This window comes from Cyprinus carpio, chromosome A20 (assembly GCF_018340385.1).
Source record: "Cyprinus carpio isolate SPL01 chromosome A20, ASM1834038v1, whole genome shotgun sequence".
Lineage (NCBI taxonomy): Eukaryota > Metazoa > Chordata > Actinopteri > Cypriniformes > Cyprinidae > Cyprinus > Cyprinus carpio.
The window spans coordinates 22,162,774-22,185,567 of NC_056591.1; the positions used below are offsets into that span (position 1 = coordinate 22,162,774).

General features: G+C 33.8%; 1 protein-coding gene and 1 pseudogene across 1 annotated transcript; one reads left to right on the forward strand and one right to left on the reverse strand.

Moving 5' to 3' along the window:
* Positions 1 to 10,377, forward strand: part of LOC109084866 — a 33,574-nt pseudogene extending 23,197 nt beyond the window's left edge.
* Positions 10,378 to 18,548: 8,171 nt separating this feature from the next.
* LOC109084867 (G-protein coupled receptor 6-like) lies at positions 18,549 to 22,462 on the reverse strand. The gene is made up of 2 exons (XM_042778150.1): positions 21,210 to 22,462; positions 18,549 to 19,944 (listed from the first exon to the last, which is right to left on the reverse strand). Exon 2 carries the CDS (start codon positions 19,934 to 19,936, stop codon positions 18,938 to 18,940), a length of 999 nt encoding a protein of 332 aa, XP_042634084.1. The 5' UTR covers positions 19,937 to 19,944; positions 21,210 to 22,462; the 3' UTR covers positions 18,549 to 18,937.
* Positions 22,463 to 22,794: the final 332 nt, after the last annotated feature.

The following is a 22,794-nucleotide window of genomic DNA, read 5'->3' on the forward strand; positions in this document are numbered from 1 at the left end:
TGAGTGAGTGTGTTGTGTGGTGGTGTGTGTGAGTGGTGTAGTGTGTGTGTGCAGTGTGTGTGTGTGGTGTGATGTGTGAGTGAGTGTGGTGTGGTGTGTGTGTGTGCGTGTGTGTGTGAGTGAGTGAGTGAGTGAGTGTGTGTGTGTGTGTGTGTGTGTGTGTGTGTGAGTGAAGGTGTGAGCGGTGAGTGAGTGAGTGGTGAGTGGAGTGTGTGGGTGTGGTGGGTGTGAGCTGTGTGTGTGTGTGTGTGAGTGTGTGTAGTTGAGTGAGTGTTGTGAGGTGAGTGTGTGTGTGTGTGTGTGAGTGTGTGTGAGGTGTGTGTAGTGTGTGTGTGTGTAGTGTGAGTGAGTGTGTGTGTGTGTGTGGTGTGTGGTGTGTGATGTGTGTGTGTTGTGTGAGTGTGTGCGTGGAGGCGTGAGTGAGTGAGTGGTGTGTGTGTGTCCGTGTGTGTTGAGTGTGGGAGTGATGGGTGTGTGTGGTGTGTGTGTGGTGAGCCTGAGTGAGTGTGATGTTCATGTGTGTGGATTTCACTGTTGTGTGTAGGAGTGAATGATGAAGTCATGTGTTCCAGATACGCTCTGTCTGATTCTGTGACTGTGTGTGGAAATGATTCGCCAGAACCTCCTCAAGCCTCTGAATCTGCTCATATTTCACCCCTTTACATATAAAATTATATATATATATTCATACTTGTAATACTAATGCAATGAATAAACATATATTTTTTGTTGATTTAATAAATCTATGCATTTATTTTACCCCCTAATTTATTTATTTATTTATTGCAAATACAGTATATAAATCATTTCTTAATTAAATGATGGGAAACATTACAAAATAATACAGAAAAACCTATATGCAAAGAATAATTTGGTGTAAAACATCACTGGCGTTTTTTTTTAGTAACGTAAGTGATAGTTTTTTTGTCTTCAATTTGAAGTGTATTTAACATGAAGAGAAGAAAAAAGTGGAAAATGGAATTATTTTATTTTATTATTTTTGTAAAATATATCAGATGAAAATGAAAATGGAAAATATAAAAATAAAATTTTAAATGCAAAAACAGCTAAATAAAGAAAAAATTATAAGCACACACACGTTATACTGTATAAGGTCAAATGTCTTCTGTGTGCCATGGATGCTGTTATTATTTTAACCAGACAAAATCAATCAACAGATTTAACCTGTTTTATGACAGTCTGAGTGTTTGTGTGATTATGTTCATATATCTCCTGATATATCTCTGATGCACAGACCTGGCTTGTTCTCTCCTCACGCTCTTGCGCTCGGTGCGAGTCTCAGTAGATCTTCATCGGCTGCTAAACCTGCTTCTGCTTCACTGTAGAGACTTACAGTACCTGCTGGAGACGAGGCTAACGCTCTGTGTGTGTGTGTGTGTGTGTCCAGCTGAAGAACATCGACCGTCCGCATGACCAGGAGAAGATCCCACGGGCGCCTCACGACCGCAAGAAGGAGTGGCAGAAGAGGGCGCTGGGGGCGGAGCTTGCTGAAGACGAGGCAGAAGACAAACACAAAGACGCCAACGGATCAGCAGCCTTCCAGGAGCACAGGTGAGCGAGCGCTCCTCAGAAACAGAAGGGTCACAGAGAGACATAATTACAATTAATCTAGGTGATAACTGCATTAGAGCTGGATTAAAAATCATGACAGTGTTATAATTGTTAACTAAAATACAAAATAAATAAATGAATAAAAATCCTTACTGAAACAAACATGAACTGAATTTTTTTTGCTGGATTAAAAATCATGACATTAATCAAACACTATTTTAAAACAATAAAAACTGATGAAAATTTCACAAAAAAGAAAAAAAAATTACCAAAAAGATGTTTTTAATGCAAAACAGAACAATTGTAAAAAAACAGAGAAAAGAAATTGGAAACAAAAAAATCATATAAAAAAACGTCAATAATCTAAATAAATTAAAACAAAACAAAAAATGGTTTCACAAAATCGAGTTTTGTTTCCCCCCAAACAAAACAAAAAAATGGTTCACGTAGAGATCAATTTATTTCTGAACTGAATTAAAAACTGCTGTAAATAATGTTAGAATATGAGTTAACATTTTGCTAACATTGATTATCTTTGATATTGTAAATAAATAATAAAAAATTATTTTTTGTTTGATTAAATAAAAATGATCATGTCTGTTATAATTCACTAAAACTAAAATAAAAACAAAAAAAATTCTTTTTTTATAAATGATAATTTATGTTATATAAATTAATAAATGTTTTTTAATTTTTAAATGTTTATTATATTATGTAAATTGTAATTTTAAAGAAAAAATATTTATAAAAAATGTAACTAGTTAAATTAGTAAAAATGAACTAAATTATTTCCCGTAGGTGTTTTATTATTATATTATATTGACTAAATTTTATTTTATTAAATAATAAAATTGAATAAATGTTATTTTATTAAATAATAAAAGTATAAAAAGTAAAAAAAAATTGAAAAATTATCTATAAATACAGACTACATTATTGTCTGAAATTTAATAGGGCTCTGCGGAAGTATCTGAGATAATTCAGTGCGTCTGTGGTTTTATGAAACGACTCTCTCTCTCTCTCAATGCAGAAAAATCCTTATGATCAGCTGACTGACCCGTCTCTCCTCTGGCGGCGCTGCCGTACAGATGAACGAACCTCCTGAACCGTAAAAGAGATAAATGTTTTTATAAGAAAAAATATTCATAAAAATGTACACTAATAAAAAGTACACATATAAATATTAAATAAATTATAAATTATAATAAAACAACTAAATCAAAAAAATAAAAAACAAATCAAATATAAATAAAAAATATAAAATCAAACAAAAAAACTCTTAATAAAAAAATCATTTTAAACACAAAATTCAATTAAAACAAAAAAAAAAAGTATATAAAAAAAACAACATATTCACTAAAACAACGTCAAAATAAAAAAATAAAAACATAATAGATAAAAATTCAAAATAATAATTAAAATAATTACTTATACATATACAAAATTAAAATTAAAAATACACAACAAATAAAAAAATAAATTAATTAAATAAATAAACAATTATAATAAAACAAAATAAAAATAACTAAAAAATATAAAAATATACCTAAAAAAAAAAAACAACAAATTAAAAATCCTAAATACCCAAATAAAAAAAAATAAAATTAAACAACATTATAAACTAATTAAATAAAATCACAACAAAACAAACACACCATTAACAATGGGGTGAAACATATCAAACAATCTAAAAATAAAAAAACATAAAAAAAATAAAATAAATAAAAACAAAAACATAAAACATAAATAAATATCAAAATTAAGCAAATCTAACTTAACAAAATAAAACAACATATAAAAAACAAACTAAAATAATAAATTATTAAATTTAAAAAAATATAACGAAAATACTAAAAATAAATCACAACAACATAAAATAAAAAAAAAATGAAAACTGAAAATTTGTATGATAAAAATAAATATATTCTCCATAATAATAACTCAAATATTAAAATTGGCTTAATATCTAATTATCAAATAATACAAAACAACAAAGCATAACTAAATAAACTTAGACGGGAAGGTTCAAAATTTAAATATAAATAAAAAAAAATTTAAAAACTAAAAAACAACAAATACACAATAAAGATACTACCATAACATAAACTAAGACAAAAAAAAAAACATAAAACAACAAACAAAACATAGTATAAAAAAATAAAAAACATATATATCACAACAATAACCAAAAAATAATCAAAACCTCAAACAAATTATAAAACAAAACTATACTAATCATACTAAAAAATCTTACATAAATGAACTCAGAAACCAACACAAAAATTCGTCAATAATAGCAACAATAAACCATACACAAAGCGGCTAAAAATCTCAAAACAATAAACAAAAACAAATATACATAATTCCACAACAATTACTAGGTAATAACAAAAAGAAGCTGTAAAACATAAAATCAGACAAAAATAAATTTGTATTATTTACAAAACAAACAGAAATAAAATGAAAGAAAATAATTACTGAAACAAACATAAGTACCACAATTATTTTTTTATTAAAAGTTTATATCACACCTTACCACATTCAACATAAAAATTAAACATAAAAAAACAATAAAACCACCAATAACAAATATAAATAACAAGTAAAATACTCAAAATCACACAAACCTCCATTAACCCCAAAAAACTTCACAGCATAAAAAAATGTAAAACAAAGACTTTCCAAAGAAATAAAAAAAAAAATCAAAAAACAAACTAAACAATAATAAAATCAAAAACAAATTCAGGGCAACATCAAACAACATTATCGTAACAATCAAATCTATTTCTTAAAATAATATCACAAAAAATGCTGTAAATGGAAACAAAATAAAACAATAATAAAACATTATGCAAACATGAACATAAACAAAAATTTAAAACGTATAAAAAAATACATTAAAATGCAAATATAAAACATCACAATAAAATATTAACAACAAAAAATTACATCAAAAAAATCATATAATATTACATAATCACAAAAACTAAAATAAACCCACCAAAAATATCTATTTAATCTAAAAAAAACAGTGCATAAAATAAAAACAAAATATACTTTACAAAAACTACATCTTTATACAAAAATGTAAACAAATCAAAAATAATACAAAACAAACTAGAAACATACAACACCAATAACAAACATCAAATATCAATTTCATGAACAATAAATACACAAAAAAAACAATCAATAAAAATATAAAACATGACTAACATAAAATTAAACCATAAACAAACATATTAAGAAATAATCACAACACACTTAACAATAAAAAAAACTTACTAAAAACTAAAAAAAAAAATTAAACAACATAAGCTAATACAAATAAAACCATCAAACAAAACAATGTACTGATGTGGGCCGATAACATAAAGGGATCTGCGGATATAATAAAATACACACACGTCTTAATTAAAACAACACACACAAAAAACACACAAATGTAAATACAGTCGATCACACAAAAAAAATAATCTCCCATAAAAACAAAAACTGCCACCACACATAAAACACTCTATACACAACACAAAATCAGCACACTAACACACATAACTACTAAACCATCCATTAGACAATTATCCACATAATCAAAAAAAAATATACATATCATCACACAACACACTATGCACACACACACACACACACACACACACACACACTACTATCAATTTCAACCTTAAACAATAAAAGCAGATGCTCATGCACAAAACTGAAATCAGATTATAATATAACTTACACAGTTAAACACAATATCACACAGTGCACACAAAAAAACACACAATATACTCACAAAACCCACACTACGAACAAAAAACAACATAAATGAGAACCAAACACACAAAAAAAAAACAAAAAACAAAAAAAAATACAACAATAACTAAAAAACAAAACAACACCAACTATACAAACACACACAAACACAATACTCACCACACACACACACACCACTACACAAAAAAACTATACTCACACTAAAAAAACAAAATTTCACACAACTAAAAAAACCAAAAAAAAAAACACACACTCTACACAAAACCACACTATACTCACACACCACAGACACACACCACTCACACACTATACTCCACACACAACACACTCCCCCACCCTACCTCACACACACACACCACACTATACCCACACACATACTACACACATACACACACACTATACTCACACCCACACCACTATAACAAACACACACACCCACACACACACCCACACACACTAACAACAATACACACACACACACACACAACACACTATTACACACACACACACACTATACACACACACACACACACACACATTTTATTAATTGTAATTACAAATTGTATCAGAGTACATTGTCATTATCATAATTTATGCACAGAAGATCTTATGATAAATTCGTTTTTTACACACTGATATAGTCACGATTAATTTTATTTTTTTTTTATTTGATGTTGTACGATTAGGTAAATTTATGTTTTTTTGAAGTTCCGGTAGATTGGTTTGGAAATTTTGAGTTTTGCACATATTTATAGCACAGCATTCAGCTCCAGCTCATTGATCAGGCTATTACTGTGAGCCTTCACCCACAATGCACCTCTTCAGTGTGAGTTAGAGCCTCTAGCACCCCGCTCTCTCTCTCTCTCTCTCTCTCTCTCTCTCTCTCTGTGTGTTTATAGTCTGTGCTACTTCTGCTGAAGCTTCAGATTCACTTAATAATGTGACTGAGGCGGTTTTGTAAAAACTCATAAACAAACAGAGTCGTTGTCATTAAGATATACACAAATCAATAATGTAATCAAGGAGCAACATTTACACAGCCGAACACGATCCCTCTGTTCCAGCAAAGTGCTCCCTATATAGGCAGCTGCATACTAAGACAGAAGCGTTGATTGAACAGCATGCAACAGTCGGTTCTAGAAGCAAAAAAGCTGTTCATTTTCTCCATAATGGAAATGATTTTAATGATAACTTCTAAACATTTAAACACAGTGAGCTATAAGTTTGCTAATCAAAGGTAAATCCTTTTGTTGAAGGATCAGCATGCATTATTTCAACTTAGCTTATAAATAATCACATTATATGTTTTAAACAATAATGAATTAAAATGATTAAAAAAAAAGATTTTAATGATGATTAAAAATGGGACATCATACTCAACTTTCATTAATAAATTAATTATAATAAAAATAAATAATTAATAAAAAATGATTAATGCCATAAATAAGTGCAACTAATAAATTAAGATATGTAATTAATAAAAATTCTAAACATAGACAGCAAATGTAATTAAAAAATATCATTAGAAATATAATTAATGCATTTTTTTAATGTGATAAATATCAAATGAAATGAACAAATTTATATAATTAATGCAAAAATATTTATGTAATAAATAAAAACAATTAATAAATTAATATACTTAAAATATATAATTAATTACACAATTACTGAGACTATTTTTTAATAATAGGAATTTTTTTTTTTCATAGGAAAAATGAATGGAAAAAATACTTTGGGAACAAAGGCAACTAATAAAAATTTGCATTAGCATGTTTTCAAGCTAGCAACATGCTAATCAAATAGCAAAACAAGCATAAAAATGTGAAGCAAATACAATTATTTAGTAAAATGTCTAGATTAAGTTATCTTTTTAGTAGTGAACTATAAAGGTGAATCTCATTAAACATGACACATTTCACCACAAAATCAAGAGAAATAAATAAGATTTTGCATAAAGAAAACCAAACCTGTTTGTTAGTAAAATGGCCAGTTTTTAATTGGTCTGAATTATATTACCACTACTGCTTCATACTGAATTTAAGCGTGAATCCTGTGAAAACCTGTCCAGGTCACATTTCACTCCAAAATCAAAATAATTTTTATTTATTTATTTTTATTTGCTTAAGTAATATTTAGTTTGTGACATTATTTTCACGAGGGTTACATCTCCATCTTTCTGTCTCGCAGCTCCAGCTCAGGTTTCTCGGACAGCGTCACGCAGTCTCCGGCTCGCACGCCTGTCTTCCTCAACTCCAATGCCCGCCCCCGGCCCCGCCCCCTCTACCCCCCGCCCCCTCTCCCCTGCCAGCAAGCCAATCAGGTTCAAGAATGCGTGGTTCAGCCCCGCCTCCGATCCCTCCCATTACCTTCCCATCAGCCCCCGGCCATCCCCCCCCTCCCCCCGCCCCCCTCCAGATCGCCCCGGGAGTCCTGCACCCCGCCCCCCCTCCAGTGGCTCCGCCCCTTCACTCATCTCCCGCCCGCGGACAGCTGGACAAGACTCCGCCCACAGCTGGAGACGGAATGGTTTTGCCACCTCCTCCGCCTCCTCCTCCTCTGCCCCTCCCAGGAAACAGAAGCTCCTCCCCCTGCGCATCCTCAGGCCCGCCCACCATGCCTTCCTTCCCATCAGGAGCGGTTTCGTCGCCGCCCACTCACTCGGGTCACGAGGTCAGGAGGTATCCATCCAACCTGCCACCAATCAGCGACGCCCGCAGCGTTCTATTGGAAGCCATCCGTAAAGGTAGGCGGGGTTTTGCTCAAGTTCACTCAGTATATGCAAATCAGGTATCTGTCCAAAATACATTGCAAAGTACAATGTATTGATAGATATTTAAATATTTTGTAATAAAAATGTTACATTTATTTACTACAGTCAGTAGGTTTATTTTCATAGCTGATTTGATTACGTCATTCACAATTTACATTTATTCCCTTCTTAAAGACTTTTAGTACACAGAAAGCTGAATTCAGAATCGCATACTAGCATACTGCTCTTACTGTTTCTGTCTTTATATATTTTAATATGCTAGTATGCTATACTGAATTCAGCCAGTCTTTGTCTTTTGCCCTATTTTCATTTTGATCTGAATCAAATCAGAACACTTCAGGAATTGCCTACTAATGCACAAGTAGATTATTAAAAAAGAAAAAAATCATAAAAAGCACAAGAAAAAAAGAAACAATAAACAATGATAGTAAATAAACAAGAAAATCTTAATGAAATTAATACATTGATAAAATAATAAATAAATAATAATAAATTATAAATGAAATTAAAAAATAAATTTAATTTAAAATTATATTTAATAAAAAATTTAAATGCAATAAATGAATTAATATTACTAAGAAAAAATAAAAATGATGAATATAATAAATGAATAAAATCAATAATTTAGAATAATTTAATCTAAATAAATCAAAAAGATTAACGTAGCAAATAAATGCAACAAATTAATGTAATTTAATTATATAGTTAGTAAAATATAAATTAACGATTAAATAATATTAATAAAAATTATGAATATAATACATTAATAAAATTAAATATAAGAATAATTAAAAATATATAATTATAAAAATTCTTAAAACAATAAATAAATGCAGCATAAATTAATATAACTTAAATATATAATTAATATGGATATATTAAACAAAATTAATAAACTAGTGCAATAAAAAAATTATAATAAAATATTATTGCAATAATATTTAAACTTCACATATGCTCACATAATTTTAAAATAATATATATATATAATATTATATAAATATAATTTTAATATATAATTAATTAAAAATGATAAATGCAGTAAATAAATGCAATTAATAAAATAATATTATTATAAAATATAAATGAATAAAAATGATGAATATAATTAATTAATGAATAGATTAATAAATTAAGATAATTAAAAATATATATTTTTTTCTAAATATACATGCATTAAATAAATAACAAGTAGCTCTGTTGAAACTTATGATTGTGAGTTCTAGTACAAGCAATGCATTAAATATTTAATTTGACTGATCTTATGTAGACATTGTATCACAGCACTTGCAACGCCAACGTCATGGGTTTGATTCCCAGGGAACGCAAGAAGAGCTCAAATGTAAATGTGTACAATGAATGCAATGTTCATCTCATTGGAGTGTATGAATGTCAGTGTAAATATAAGGAGCTTGACCTCCGTGTGTCTCTCAGGGATCCAGCTGAGGAAGGTGGAGGAGCAGCGGGAACAAGAGGCCAAGCACGAGCGCGTGGGGAACGACGTGGCCACCATCCTGTCGCGCCGCATCGCGGTGGAGTACAGCGACTCCGAGGACGAGGACGAGTTCGACGAGGTCGACTGGATGGAATGAGAGAAAGACGAACGTCGTTTCATGAAATCTCAGCTAACCTTCTTCCCAGTTACAGTTTTCCCACAAACACTCTCCGATCAGTCGCAGTCTAATTCAGGAAACATCAGGACTGCACACGACTGTATTCCATACTCCCAGAATGCTTTGCTTTAATGTTTTTTAACCACTTGTTGTGCAACTGATGAATGAAAATAACCATGTGGGGGTGTCATATTTCTTTCATTTGAATTTATCAGTCTTTTATTCTCAATAAGAAGAACAAACCCAGTGGTTTAGCTGTTATAGTTCAGCGCGAGACGACAGCGGCCTCTTCTGGACACGACAGGAACGTCGCAATGCGGCAGATCAGAACGTGACGGATGATTATTATACTTTCTTTATCATCTAAACCATTCTTCCATTTCAGAGATGAGATGTTTGATGTCACTGTGTGCTTGTGATGGACAAAGTCAAAGGGAGAAAAATTAAGGAACGCTTTTATTAACGTGTCAAAATGACTAAAATACATGACTGAATCTCTTTTTCAGGTTATATTTCACCTCACAATAAATAATTTGCAAAACATTTAATTAAAAAATTTAATAAAATATGTAATTCCCATTTGAAAAGGAAATATATATCATTTTTTTTTCACATTGTGATTTTTGATGAAGTATGCATTTTGTTGTACACTACAGTAGTGAGAATTTGAGATTTTTTTTTTTTATTAGGAATTTTGGTAAAAATGTGTTGATATAATATATATATATATATATATATATATATATATATATATAATTTTTTTCCTTCAAAATAATAAATACATATTTAAAATGTAAACATGAATATAAAATCCTAAAATGTCCTTAATTTTCTGTATTTTTTTACATTTCTGTATTTTTTAATTTATTTTTTTTTTTTTTTATTTTGTTTTTTTGTTTTTGGTGTTTAATTTGGATTGTTTTCATGAGATTCATCCATTGAAATACTGACACCTTCCCATAAAGGTCCAACAAAAAACATTGTGGCCTTTTTCTATAAATTGTAATTTATTGCATTTCTCAATTTATGAAAAATTGTTTGCCAAAACATGAGAACAGACCTAGTCATATTTCAAAGCAGACTTTGTGAGTGAACACGAGATGAAAGTAAACGCTCATCGTCTGTGTGTGTGTCGCTGTCGGGACTGAACGCTGGTTTCTCTTTCTTAGGCCTTATGGTTTGTATAAATGTTGATGAGTTGAATGTATTGTGTTGTTACTACTTCTGCCCGCATTTCTCCAGCATTCGCTGTTTCTATGTTCCAAACGGAAAAAAGGAGTCACAAACAAAGATTAAACATGATTTAAAATACTGTATACCGTGTAACGTATGTAACTGTTTACTGTAACAGTTTGCTTGAATTAATAAAAACTCATGTTCAAGGTTCTGACAGGATACTGAATTATGGGGTTGTCCATTCATGAGAGGAATTTGGTGACAGAAACAGAAATATTTAAACATTTATGTGCATTTACACAAACTTTTAAGTGTAAAATGAAGGCATAAATGTACACAAGAGTCATAATCGCAGGAAATAATGCCTCACAAGCTAAAATGTGGAGTTTCCTTCAATGCTGAATGGAAAACAAGATTGAAACGTTGATTATTAAAACAACAGTTTAAGTCAATAATATTGATTTGGTGAATCTTAAAAGAACTCAAATATTCACAGGTCAGCAATTAAAAGGAAAATAAAAAATATTTTAGAAATTATTTTGCATAAAGAATTTTATTTTTATATTATTTTAAGAAGATTGTTGACATTTTTAAAATATAATATTTTTTGGTGTGAAATATGACCTGGAGGAAGTATAATAAAATAAAATAAAATAAATGCATAAAGAAATTATATTAAACTGTACATTTTTTTTATATTATATTATTTTATTTTATTTTAATTTATTTTATTTTATTTATTTATTTATTTTTTTATTTATTTTTTTGGGTGAAATATGACCTGGACATGTTTTCAATCAGTTTTCTGAGAATTAGATATCATCATATCTTGGCTTGACCTGAACTACCATTCTAACAAAATAATTATAGATCATTTGGTAGTTTTTATACAATTGTCACATTTTTAATAGTTTTGTTGCTTTTTATGCTTTTAAAAAACATTAAAAAAAAAAATTTCATTAAATGGTTACTTTTGCATATATCATCCCAATCCTAAATCTTTAGGAGCTTTCAGTACGACATAGTATTTCTAATCTAAACATGAGGTTTGATTTTAAGCAGATGAATGTCACTCGCCGCCTGTCTGTCAATCTGAGAACTGCATCAGACCAAATCCGAAATGCAATGAGCTACTGTGACCTGCAGATGGCGCTGCAGTATCAATAATCAATCCCTGAGCGTTTTGAGAAAAAATTAATGCAAATGGCAAGCCATCTCACCTAAAAATCTCAGGAGTGAGCAGCTGCTGTGTCACACACTCACTGCAGCTCACGGGACACATCAGACACTAACTCTTTAAATGTAACTAAAATCTTTCAGTTACTTTAATAGAGTGATCACACATCCTCTTTTTCTTGGACTTAATGAAAATAAAGAAAATATCAACAATATGTGTGCGCGCATTTGCATTGCTTCAACCATCCACTGTAGATCCCGCCCTCTCGCACGCCACGATTGGTCGATTATGTACAATGCCTGCACACTATTGGTCAAACTAATTTTTCAGTCATTCCCTTTAGCAAGTAATAAAACAATAACGCTGCATCCGAAATTGCATACTTACCTACCATTTAGTATGTATAAAATAGTATGTGAGGCGAATAGTGTGTCCGAATCCATAGCATTCGAAAACCAGCAGGCGAAAAGTACCTGGATGACCTACTTCTTCTGGCGTGATTCTGAAGTGTGCATTTGAAAGACACTTTTCTATCCCATGAGGCCATGGGAGAGGATTTATGAACGGCAGTGAAGCGACACAACTGATGCTGGTAGGTCATGTGACAGTAACAACATGGCAGATGTAGTTTCACGGACCAGCTTTGACAGTCCAATACGGCGTACTGCTTACGTATAGCGGCCTATAGAAGAAGCCGTTAAGAGGGAATCTAGCTATACATATCTACGCAATTTAGAGATCAGGTTAGAACTAGAAACTTTAGGCTGGCTTGAGAAAGCCTAGGCTGAAAGTTCAAGCAGTTGTACAAGCTTGAAAAAAAGTTTTACAATTTAGATATATTAGATGTTGATAGCATGTTTTTTTAGCATGACTAGCATTTTGCTAGCATGATTAGTATGTTACTAGTGTGTTGCTAGCACAATAAGCATGTTGCTAGCATGTTTCTAACGTGATTAGCATGTTGTTAACATTGTTATAGCGTGTATTTCTTTTTTTTTTAATGTTTTTTGCATTTTTCTAACGTGATTAGCATGTTGCTAGCATGTTTATAGCATGATTTGCATTTACTTATGTTGTTATCATGTAGTTAGCATGATTAGGATGTAGTTAACATGTTGGTAGCATGTTTCTTAAATGAGTAGCATGTTGCTAACATTTTTTCTAGCATGATTAACATGTTACTATCATGTTGCTAGCATGATTAACATTTTGTTATCATGTTGCTAACATTTTTCTAACGTGATTGGTATGTTGTTAGCATGTTCTTAGCATGATTGGTGTGTTGCTACCATGATTAGGATGTAGTTAACATTTTGTTAGCATGTTTCTAGCATGATTAGCATGTTGTTAGCATGTTGCTAACAAGTTTATAACAAGATTAACATATTGCTAGCATGTTTCTAGCATGATTAGCATGTTGTTAACATGATTTAACGTGTTAAGCCTGTTACTAGCATGTTGTTAGCATGATTAGCATTTTGTTACCATGTTGATGGCATGTTTCTAACATGATTAGCATGTTGCTAGCACGATTAACATGTATTTAACATGTTTCTAGCATGATTAGCATGTTTGCTAACATACTGTTAACATGATTTAACACAATGCTATCATATTTTAACATATTGCTAGCATGTTTTAGCATGATTTAGCACAATATTATCATGTTTAAGCATGGTTTAATACATTGCTAGTATGTTTTAGCACATTGATACCATGATGAGCATGTTGCTAGCACGAATCAGTACATTGTTAGCCAGTCTTAGGGTATTTGCTAGGCTTGGCTAGGCTTACACTAGAGCAGGGATGGCGAACTCCGGTCCTAGAGAGCCGCAGCCCTGCAGAATTCAGCTCCAACCCTAATTAAGACTCACCTGTCTGTAGCTTTCTACCCTTCAGACCTTGATTAGCTTGTTCAGGTGTGTTTTAAAAATATAGGCATGTGCTGAAACGTCACTCATTTCTGCGTTTATTGAGCTCCTGGGGCACAGAGACTGAAGTATTTACTACAGTCTGCACTTTCACCTAGTACACTAGTCTGCATTTTCCCTGAAATGAAACATTGCCTGTAATCGATTTCCATTACTATAAATGTATGTGTTTATTAGAGATGGGCGTATCGATCCTGAAGTATCGATATATCGATACTGATGCGAAATATCAAAAGTATCGATACTCAAATAAAATATATCGATACTAAGGTGTTTTATTTACCAGTGATTTATTTATATTGAATGTTAAAAGTTCATATTGATCATGTTCTATTCTGTAACGTTAGTATAAATCATACACTGTCAGAATATTGTATACCGATACAGAATACTGATTTCAACCACGTGTAAACAAAAATGTAACTTAATATGTTGCAATTAAGGCGTATTGAATGTTAAAAATGTGTTTCAAATATAAAGCATAAACTATTTTACTCTTAGTAATTTAATACATTTCATAATTTAAAAGTTCAGTTTAGAAGTATCGAATCGGTATCGACGATACTGACCTTTAAAAGTATGGTATCGTATTGTAAACAAAATAAGTCGTATCACCCAACCCTAGTGTTTATGTGTAGTTTTTTCAATTTTACTGAGATGCTTGTATTACTTGGTTGTTTGATTAAACTAACTGTGTTTTTTCCCCCGTGAAAGCATATTGTTTTCAAAAAAAAAAAAAAAAAAAAAAAAATCAAGTCTAATTTGCTGGATGATTGAAAACGCTTAAATGTTTAACATGTACTTCGTCCTTATTGAATTTGCTTGTGAAGGTAATGAACGAGAGGAGGATGAGGAGGAGGTGATGATGAAGGTCAGTGTCGTTCAGTGGGTGTGTTGCTAAGAGATGACTCGAGCCGCTTTAGAGATTCAGATGGTTCGCGTGGGCGCGCATGAATAAAACATCGAGAGCGCGCAGACAAACCCCGCGGGAATCACAAACACGCATCAAAACATCATAAACTCCCGGAACAGAGATGCTCACAAATGTCTGTGTTGCTGATTCTATATATATAGATACTGTATGGACACACACACAAAATTACATGAACCTAAATAATGCTCATGCATATGTTTCATGCTAGTTAATAAAACTAAAAAAGAACGTTGTGTTATTGTTAACTTATTCTAAACTTATCATTATGAGAATATTTTATTTCAGCATTCATGCACACATGAGCATTTTTGGTTTTCATGATCTGTATTTCACTGTAAAGCTATGCTAAAGTTGCTGACATATACACTTTCAAAAAATTATTTTACATTATTTTACAAGAAATACCATTTCAGTTTTTCTACTTCAAATTTTATGTTCAATTCAATGAGTCTTGCTATTTCTTTGTAATTATTTGTCAAATTGACCAATAATTTCTGAGCGAAAATTATTTCTACACCAGTTTTGTTTTTTTGTTTTTTTTTTCAGTGCATGTAACATTTACACTAGTGCATTTTGCACATGCTTCTATCCAAAAACTTGCACTGAATGCAAGGTACAGCAGTTAATGCATTTCCTGGGAATTGAACCCACAACCTCCTGTCTGAACTACAGGAACATGAGAAAACACCTCGTTCACTCACTCCATCCAGCTCCAAACTCTTGAGGACGGCACGTCATCGAGCGGCCAGCAGACACCCACCATCCCACAGACGGTGATGAAGCCCGTCTGCTGCACCCACATCCATCAGAATAACACTGTGACTCAAGCTGTGAAGCTCAGAGCAAGTGAGCGTCTGTTCAAACACAGACAGATAACACAGTCACCTCAGTCTGGACTCTCATAGAGCTCTGCTTTACACAATACAGACCAACAGTTCAGTGTCTATTTCGGTCACAAACATCACAAAAAGCCTTTTTTGCAAGATCATCATGTAATTTTCCACAACTAGAATAATTATGGCTCAGAAACAGCATGTTTAAATATAGTCCGTCTTGTGTCAATGACTGTCTAATAATGTCGCCGCAAGGGCAAGAAAGACTAAATGACATCAGAATCGACTTACCATCAGGACACGAGGCGACAAACTGACGAACATTTACTTTGAATCAACGTTCACTCAGAAACTGGTAGTAAATTTCACAAATAATTAACATTGAAGCATTAAGACTGAAACAGTATTTTCTTATAAAACTACAATAATCAGTTTTTTTCACTTTGAAATAAATCACAGAAGTTACGTTTTGTAAATCCCATTTCATGTTATCTTCATTTATTGATTTATGTTTAAAGTTGGCATGAAATAAAAATCCACCTTATTTACTTTCTAAATGCATTTAATTGATCTTATTGTGAATAATTCATCTGTGCAAATTTGATTATTTTTATTTTATTTTTTGGACCTGGTAATTTTTAAACAAATTGTCATAACTAGATATTTCTGAGTATTTAACATGTAAAATTTTATTTTATTATTTATTTATATGCCCTGATCATTTTTAATCTAAATGTACGACCTGTATCTTGTGGTGCATTTAACGCTTATTTATTATTATTTCTTTTTTTTTTTTTCAAACAAGAATCAAACACTAAAAAATCTACTATAATATAATGAAATATTTTCAGAGGTTGTATACTTTTGATTGGCCATCAACAGAGAACTATAAGTATAAATGGTATCTAATTTGTACTTATGAGTAGTATTTATTGCTATTTTTATTGGATTTCTCACACTGAGATCTATTTGAGTCTATTTGAGTTTCACAGTCAAAAAAAATTCCTCAGAAGACGAGTCTCAATTTCAAGTCTTACATTTCCTAAGTTCTCATGCATTTCATATTTTAGTCTTTGGCAAGTTACAATAAAGGTTGTCTGATTTTTTGTGTTGACTTTTGGTGAATAACATTGAAACCAATGGGGGTCAAATGGTCAAAAAGGAAGGATGTAATTAGCAGTGCTGGGATGTTACCGGGATGTTCCTGCTCTAACTGCTTCAGTGATGATGGAACTGAATGAATGAATCTGTATGAGCCTCTCGTCCACTCCTGAACTTAATTAGTGTTGAAGGAGGAAAAATTCATGACTGTCAGACGAGCTTCATTAATCAGCAGACACAGCAGGTGCTGACAGCGACGACAAACCAAGAGATCCTCAGTGTCTTCTGATGTCTGTGACTTCACAATTCAGCCAATTTAACCAAATATTAGCTAGAAAATATTATTAACAGAAACTGGGAGTGTCAGTGTCGGTAAATTAATTAACCACAATTAATCCGTTCAAATATGATTTCAGTTTGCATGTTGATTGTATGTTTTTTGTTTTGTTTTTTTAGCATTCTAATTAAAGGAACAGTTCACCCAAAAATGAACATTTGCTAAAATCTACTCACCCTCAGACCATCCAAGATATGGATGAGTTTGTGTCTTCATCAGATTTGGAGAAATGTAGCATTGCATCACTTGCTCACTGCAAGTGAATGGGTGCCGTCAGAATGAGAGTCCAAACAGCTGATAAAAACATCACAATAATCCACAAGTAATCCCACAGCACTCCAGTCCATCAGTTAACATCTGGAGAAGACAAAATCACTAATAGTCACTAATATAATGGATTATGGACTCATAATGATGGATTTGTTTCATCTTTTGTCTTCTCCAGATGTGAACTGATGGACTGGAGTGCTGTGGATTACTTGTGATGTTTTTATCAGATATTTGGACTCTCATTCTGACGGCACCCATTCACTGCAGAGGATCATTTTTAGGTGTACTGTCCCTTTAAATAGATGACATCAAGACAACCACAATATCCTTCTCAACAGTTTCAGCTCTTGTATTATTCCTTCATTTCCTCACACACTCTCACGCTTACAAACACACGTTCAGTGAAGAAAAAAAAAAAACCATTTGACTTTTCATGTTTTATTTTGTGTTCACTGTCTTGTATAAAATGTACAGTCATGGATAACTTTACAAAATAGAAAACCCATCACACGAGTAACTCGCCAAACACGTAGGCCTATGCAAATACTGCTTTGGCATCTAGATTTGTACAGTAAAGTGCAACATGTCGCTTATAAATAATATAAATATACATTCTTGATGAGGGTCTTTGCTTGTTCACAGCGTGTCGAGACGCCCGGGTCTCAGTAAAGTGCAATTGCGCAACACTGCAAGCGCCATATTCATACTTCTGCACGTGACATGAATGAGAGTTTAACCCTATAAAGCCTACTGATGCGCAAATGTATAAGGCCTCAGTGATTAACATGAGCAAAACACAATGTCTCCTGTCGTCTGATTGAGAGTTTAGAGTGTTTTATCCAGTCAGAGCTCTTTTAGTGTAATTGTAGAAACGTCCAGCTTCAGCTCGTGTCAGATCTTGTGTGATTTTGATCAAGTAAAGGTCAGAATAACTGCAGTAATATCTCCAGATGAACTCTTACTGGACTGAAGCAGCTCAGCTTTACTTGATTCTCCATCAATCATGGTTTTAGAGTCTCAAATCTGATCCTCAGGATCTTTTGAGGAGCGTTTGTTTCCAGAAGCTTTACTTTCACTGTTCCTCAGCGGAGGAATGATCTTCACAAGCCTCCAGAACATCTCACATCTTCTGAGGAGCCTTTATTTCTTCATCTCTCAATCACTGCATTATATGTTTGGATCATTTACAGTACATCTCATCTTACTGAGATATTACTGGAGAAATAGAGCAATCTCAATGATTTACATTACAACTTGGATGCTTTTGCACAGATTTGGGACTTTGAATAATATTTAGCTGTTTTTTTCCTCCACATTCTCACTATATGAGCCTTAAGAGCCTCACAACATAATACACTATTGTTCAATAAACTGTTCAATTTCCCAAAACTGGACCGTTATTTCATATTTCAGGCTTTACAGGGTTAAAAACAAAGCACAGAGGATCTACACCTCGCTGGGCGATCTGGATCGGTATGAACCTTTGGTCTGAAAGCAGCCGCAGAAGAGCATGTAGATGGAGCGCTGGATCTCGGTGTTGCGGTAGGCGTAGATGATGGGGTTGATCATGGAGTTGTAGGTGGCGGGGAGCAGCGTGGCGTATGTGTACACCGACGGATACTCCCGCTCCCCGACCAGACAGTAAATGGCGAAGGGCAGCCAGCTGGCGCCGAACGTGCCCAAGATGATGGCGAGCGTGGAGACGCCCTTCTTGGTGGCCACATAGTGCGAGGTGGTGAAGAAGTGCTGCTGCAGAGCGATCTGGTGCGCGTGGTGGCACACTATCTTACAGATCTTGAAGTACAGGCTGAGCATGAGGGCGAAGATGATGAAAAACGACGTGGCGAGGAGGGTGAGGTTGGTGCGATTGAGCGGACGCACGATGCTGCAGGTGGATGCATCATCCAAGCAGTTCCAGCCCAAAACAGGCAGCAGTCCCAATGCGAGCGACGCACCCCACGTCCCCACCAGCATCAGATGCACATAATGCAGCGTCTTCTCAGAGAAGTACGTCAAGGCGTTGTAGAGCGACAGGTAGCGGTCAACAGTGATGGCTAGCAGGCTACTGATGGACGCCGTGAAGGACGCCACCAGGAATCCGACCGTAATAAGGCTGATGGTCTCAGACGAGACCAGATACTGGAAAGCGAAGTTCAGGATTAATCCCATGCCAGCCAGGAGGTCAGCGGTAGCCAGGCTGCCGATCAGGACGAACATAGGGTTGCGCAGCGTCGGCGTATAGAAGATGATGGCCACCACGATGGCATTCTCACAGGCAATCACTGTCCCGGACAGGCACAGCATGATGTCCCACGGGTTGACGTGGAACTCGAGGGCCGCCGATGAAAGCGCCAGGGTCCGGTTGCTGTCAAAGGCTTCAGCTTCCAGCCACGAGGATGCCGGCAAACCAGCACCGCTCTCGTTGAGTGCTGCACTCTCGTTCATCGCTCAGCCTAGACACAAAACAATGACATCAGATGAGGAAAATCCATCAAAAAAACCTAGAAATGACAGTAGATACTTCAAACTTAAGTTTGTTGATATCATTTGCATGAAGAAAATCACAAAACGTTGGTTTGTGCATAAACTTGAAGTGCAAGTTCCTGTTTTGAGGCTGGAAAACTGCACAATCGATGTCTTGATGCAATAGAAATACTACAGAAGTCTTTTTCATGGATATTAGAAGATGTAAAACCACATTATAGCATTTGCATGAAGAAATCGGTTTAACATTTGGCCATTGAAAATCAATTGGAGCTGTCCATGGTGCTGAATCTCAAAGTTTTTAATCTTTTCAAGCATAAAGCAAAATAAGTTGCGATTTATTTGAGAATAAACATCATTTTGACGTTTTAAACTCTTAGTTCAGCACATTATCAGCAAAGATTGTGTATTTTCTGAACGAAAATGAAATAAAACCCACTATATAAGCAGATGTGTGTCTGTTTAGGGGACTTCGTGCTTAAAATAACACATAAAACCACATCAAATCATATTCTGTATTTTAAAATCACAATCAGGTTGGGTAAACAATTACAAATCCTCCTTTAGGGTATTTGAGGATTGAAAATCAAGTCAGAGAGTCTCGCTTTTACTCACGAAAAAAAAAGAAGTATTACAATGTTTCTTTGTGCATAAACCTATTTTAAAAGTTATAAGCTTTTAGATCAGTTTATAATCTGCAAAAACTGTGCAGTTGCCGTCGTACTATTTCCTTCACATGAACGAAAAAGAAATGAAAGCCACTATGTGCGCAGATGTATGGACTTCATGGTTGAAATTTCATGTAAAGGTCTAGGGCATTTGACTATTAATTATCAAAGTCGCTTTAAATGTTGATTTTGAGAATCCCGCTTTTACTCACGAAATAAAATAAGTCTAAAACGTTTGTTTGTGCATAAAAAAGTGCAAAAATAAAAGTGCAAAAAAACAAAAAAAAAAGCACAATTGCTGTCTTTGCTCTTGATGTAAAATAAATAGAAACAAATCTATGCTGTGGACATCGCACTTAAAATAACACGTTAAAATAAGATGTAAACCCATAAAATAGTCAAATTGAAAAAAATATTTATTGGAGATCAGAACAAACATAAGCGGCGTTTGCGCTTTGCGCTGTCCGTGGTGCTGAAACCAAGAACCTCGCTTCGGGAAGAATGACAAAACAACAGTTTGTTTGCGCACAGCATCTCATTTGAGTTTATAATCGGGAAAAACGAACCTTGTATCTTTTCCTTCACATGGAGGAAAACAGAGACGGAGAGAGTTCCTTCAGCTGCCCGCTCGCGTGTTCCTCTTCAGGTGAATCCTGTACTCCGGTCTGGATTCCCGGACATGAGTCCTGGATCTGGTTTAGTGCACGAGGAGCGGAGAGACACTGACTGGCGCCAGCGGGTCCGAGCGCCGCTAATAAACCCCGATGACGTCAGCGCGCCCCCGCCGACTCCTGCGCGCGCCCGAGGCGATCTAAAGGACAGGTGAATGATTGCAACTGATGTGCATTAGATAATATATCAATGTTTGATCTAATGCAAAATACTGAGCGCACGTGACGCATGCTGTGATTATTTATGCAATAAGATCAACTGTATTTTATACAAAATCTGTTTGCATTCAATTAAGGCTGGCAAACTTGCATGATGGTTAACTTCATTAATACTTTGTTGTTGTGCTGTTTTGTCTTCATCTGCTTCTCCCATTTGCTCTTTTTACATTGACTATCACGATTCATACGATCAGATACAACAATCATTTCTCAAACATTTAAACTCATCAGTTGAACATTCACTTAAATGGAAGGAGAGACTGGATGCTTTCAGCTGATTTGCTAATGAACTGTCAGCAAGTGTCAAACTATTTCAGATCAAATAGTCAATTAAGCTACAAACTCAATGTTTCCATCTAACATGTATTTTGAGCTGCAGCTCGTCATATTAATGGAGTGATTCAGTAGTTAGCAGTAAATCGGTTTCCTCACCTGAATGTGTTCTAGATTTGTGTTGGATCTTTGGAATGGAAATATGGATATTTTATTTGTAAAAATCATACTTTTTCGCTTATTTAAGTTAAAACTAGCGAGCTAAGCCAGTATTACTGCTGACAGTGTCGTGTAAACATGACTGAAGACGAGAAAAGCGGAGGAACAGATGAATCGATTCAATTGAGTGAGTCATTTACGCTGGAACCGCTCCGATTGATTCAAACTCGTGACTCCGATCATTCAGTTCAAGCGATTCACTAGCCAAAAAAAAAAACCACTGATCAAAAGAGCCCTTTTCGAATGTCGACATCGCTTGTAATGATTTTAAAAAGCACGTAGTGATGGTGAAACGGAGCTTTTTGAAACTCCTCATCAATTAAACCATTGCGTCGCAAAATGATTCACTGCTTCGAAGTGCTCGAATCGGATCGCGAATCATTTGATTTAGATCAGGACACAGGGGGTTCGCTAATCTTTCTTCCTTTCTTTCTTTTTGAAACACAACAAAACAACAAACCATTAAGGCAGTACAGTTATAAAAAAAAAAAAAAAAAAAAAAAAAGATAACATACAAAATTCCTTAAGAAAATTAACCGTGGTTTAACCAAAGAGAACATGTTCCTCAGGTGATTTAGTGACAGAAACAGTCTGTAATGGAGCTCATGGGGTGAATGTTCTGTTCACATCGTCACAGAGCAGTCAGATATTGCACAGCGAACATCCGAGCGATCACAGCACCCGCGAGGCCTTTCTGAAACTCCATTTACAGCAGGCTCAGAGAGTGAAAGACAGACGGATGACACACATGATGCTCATTACCACAGAG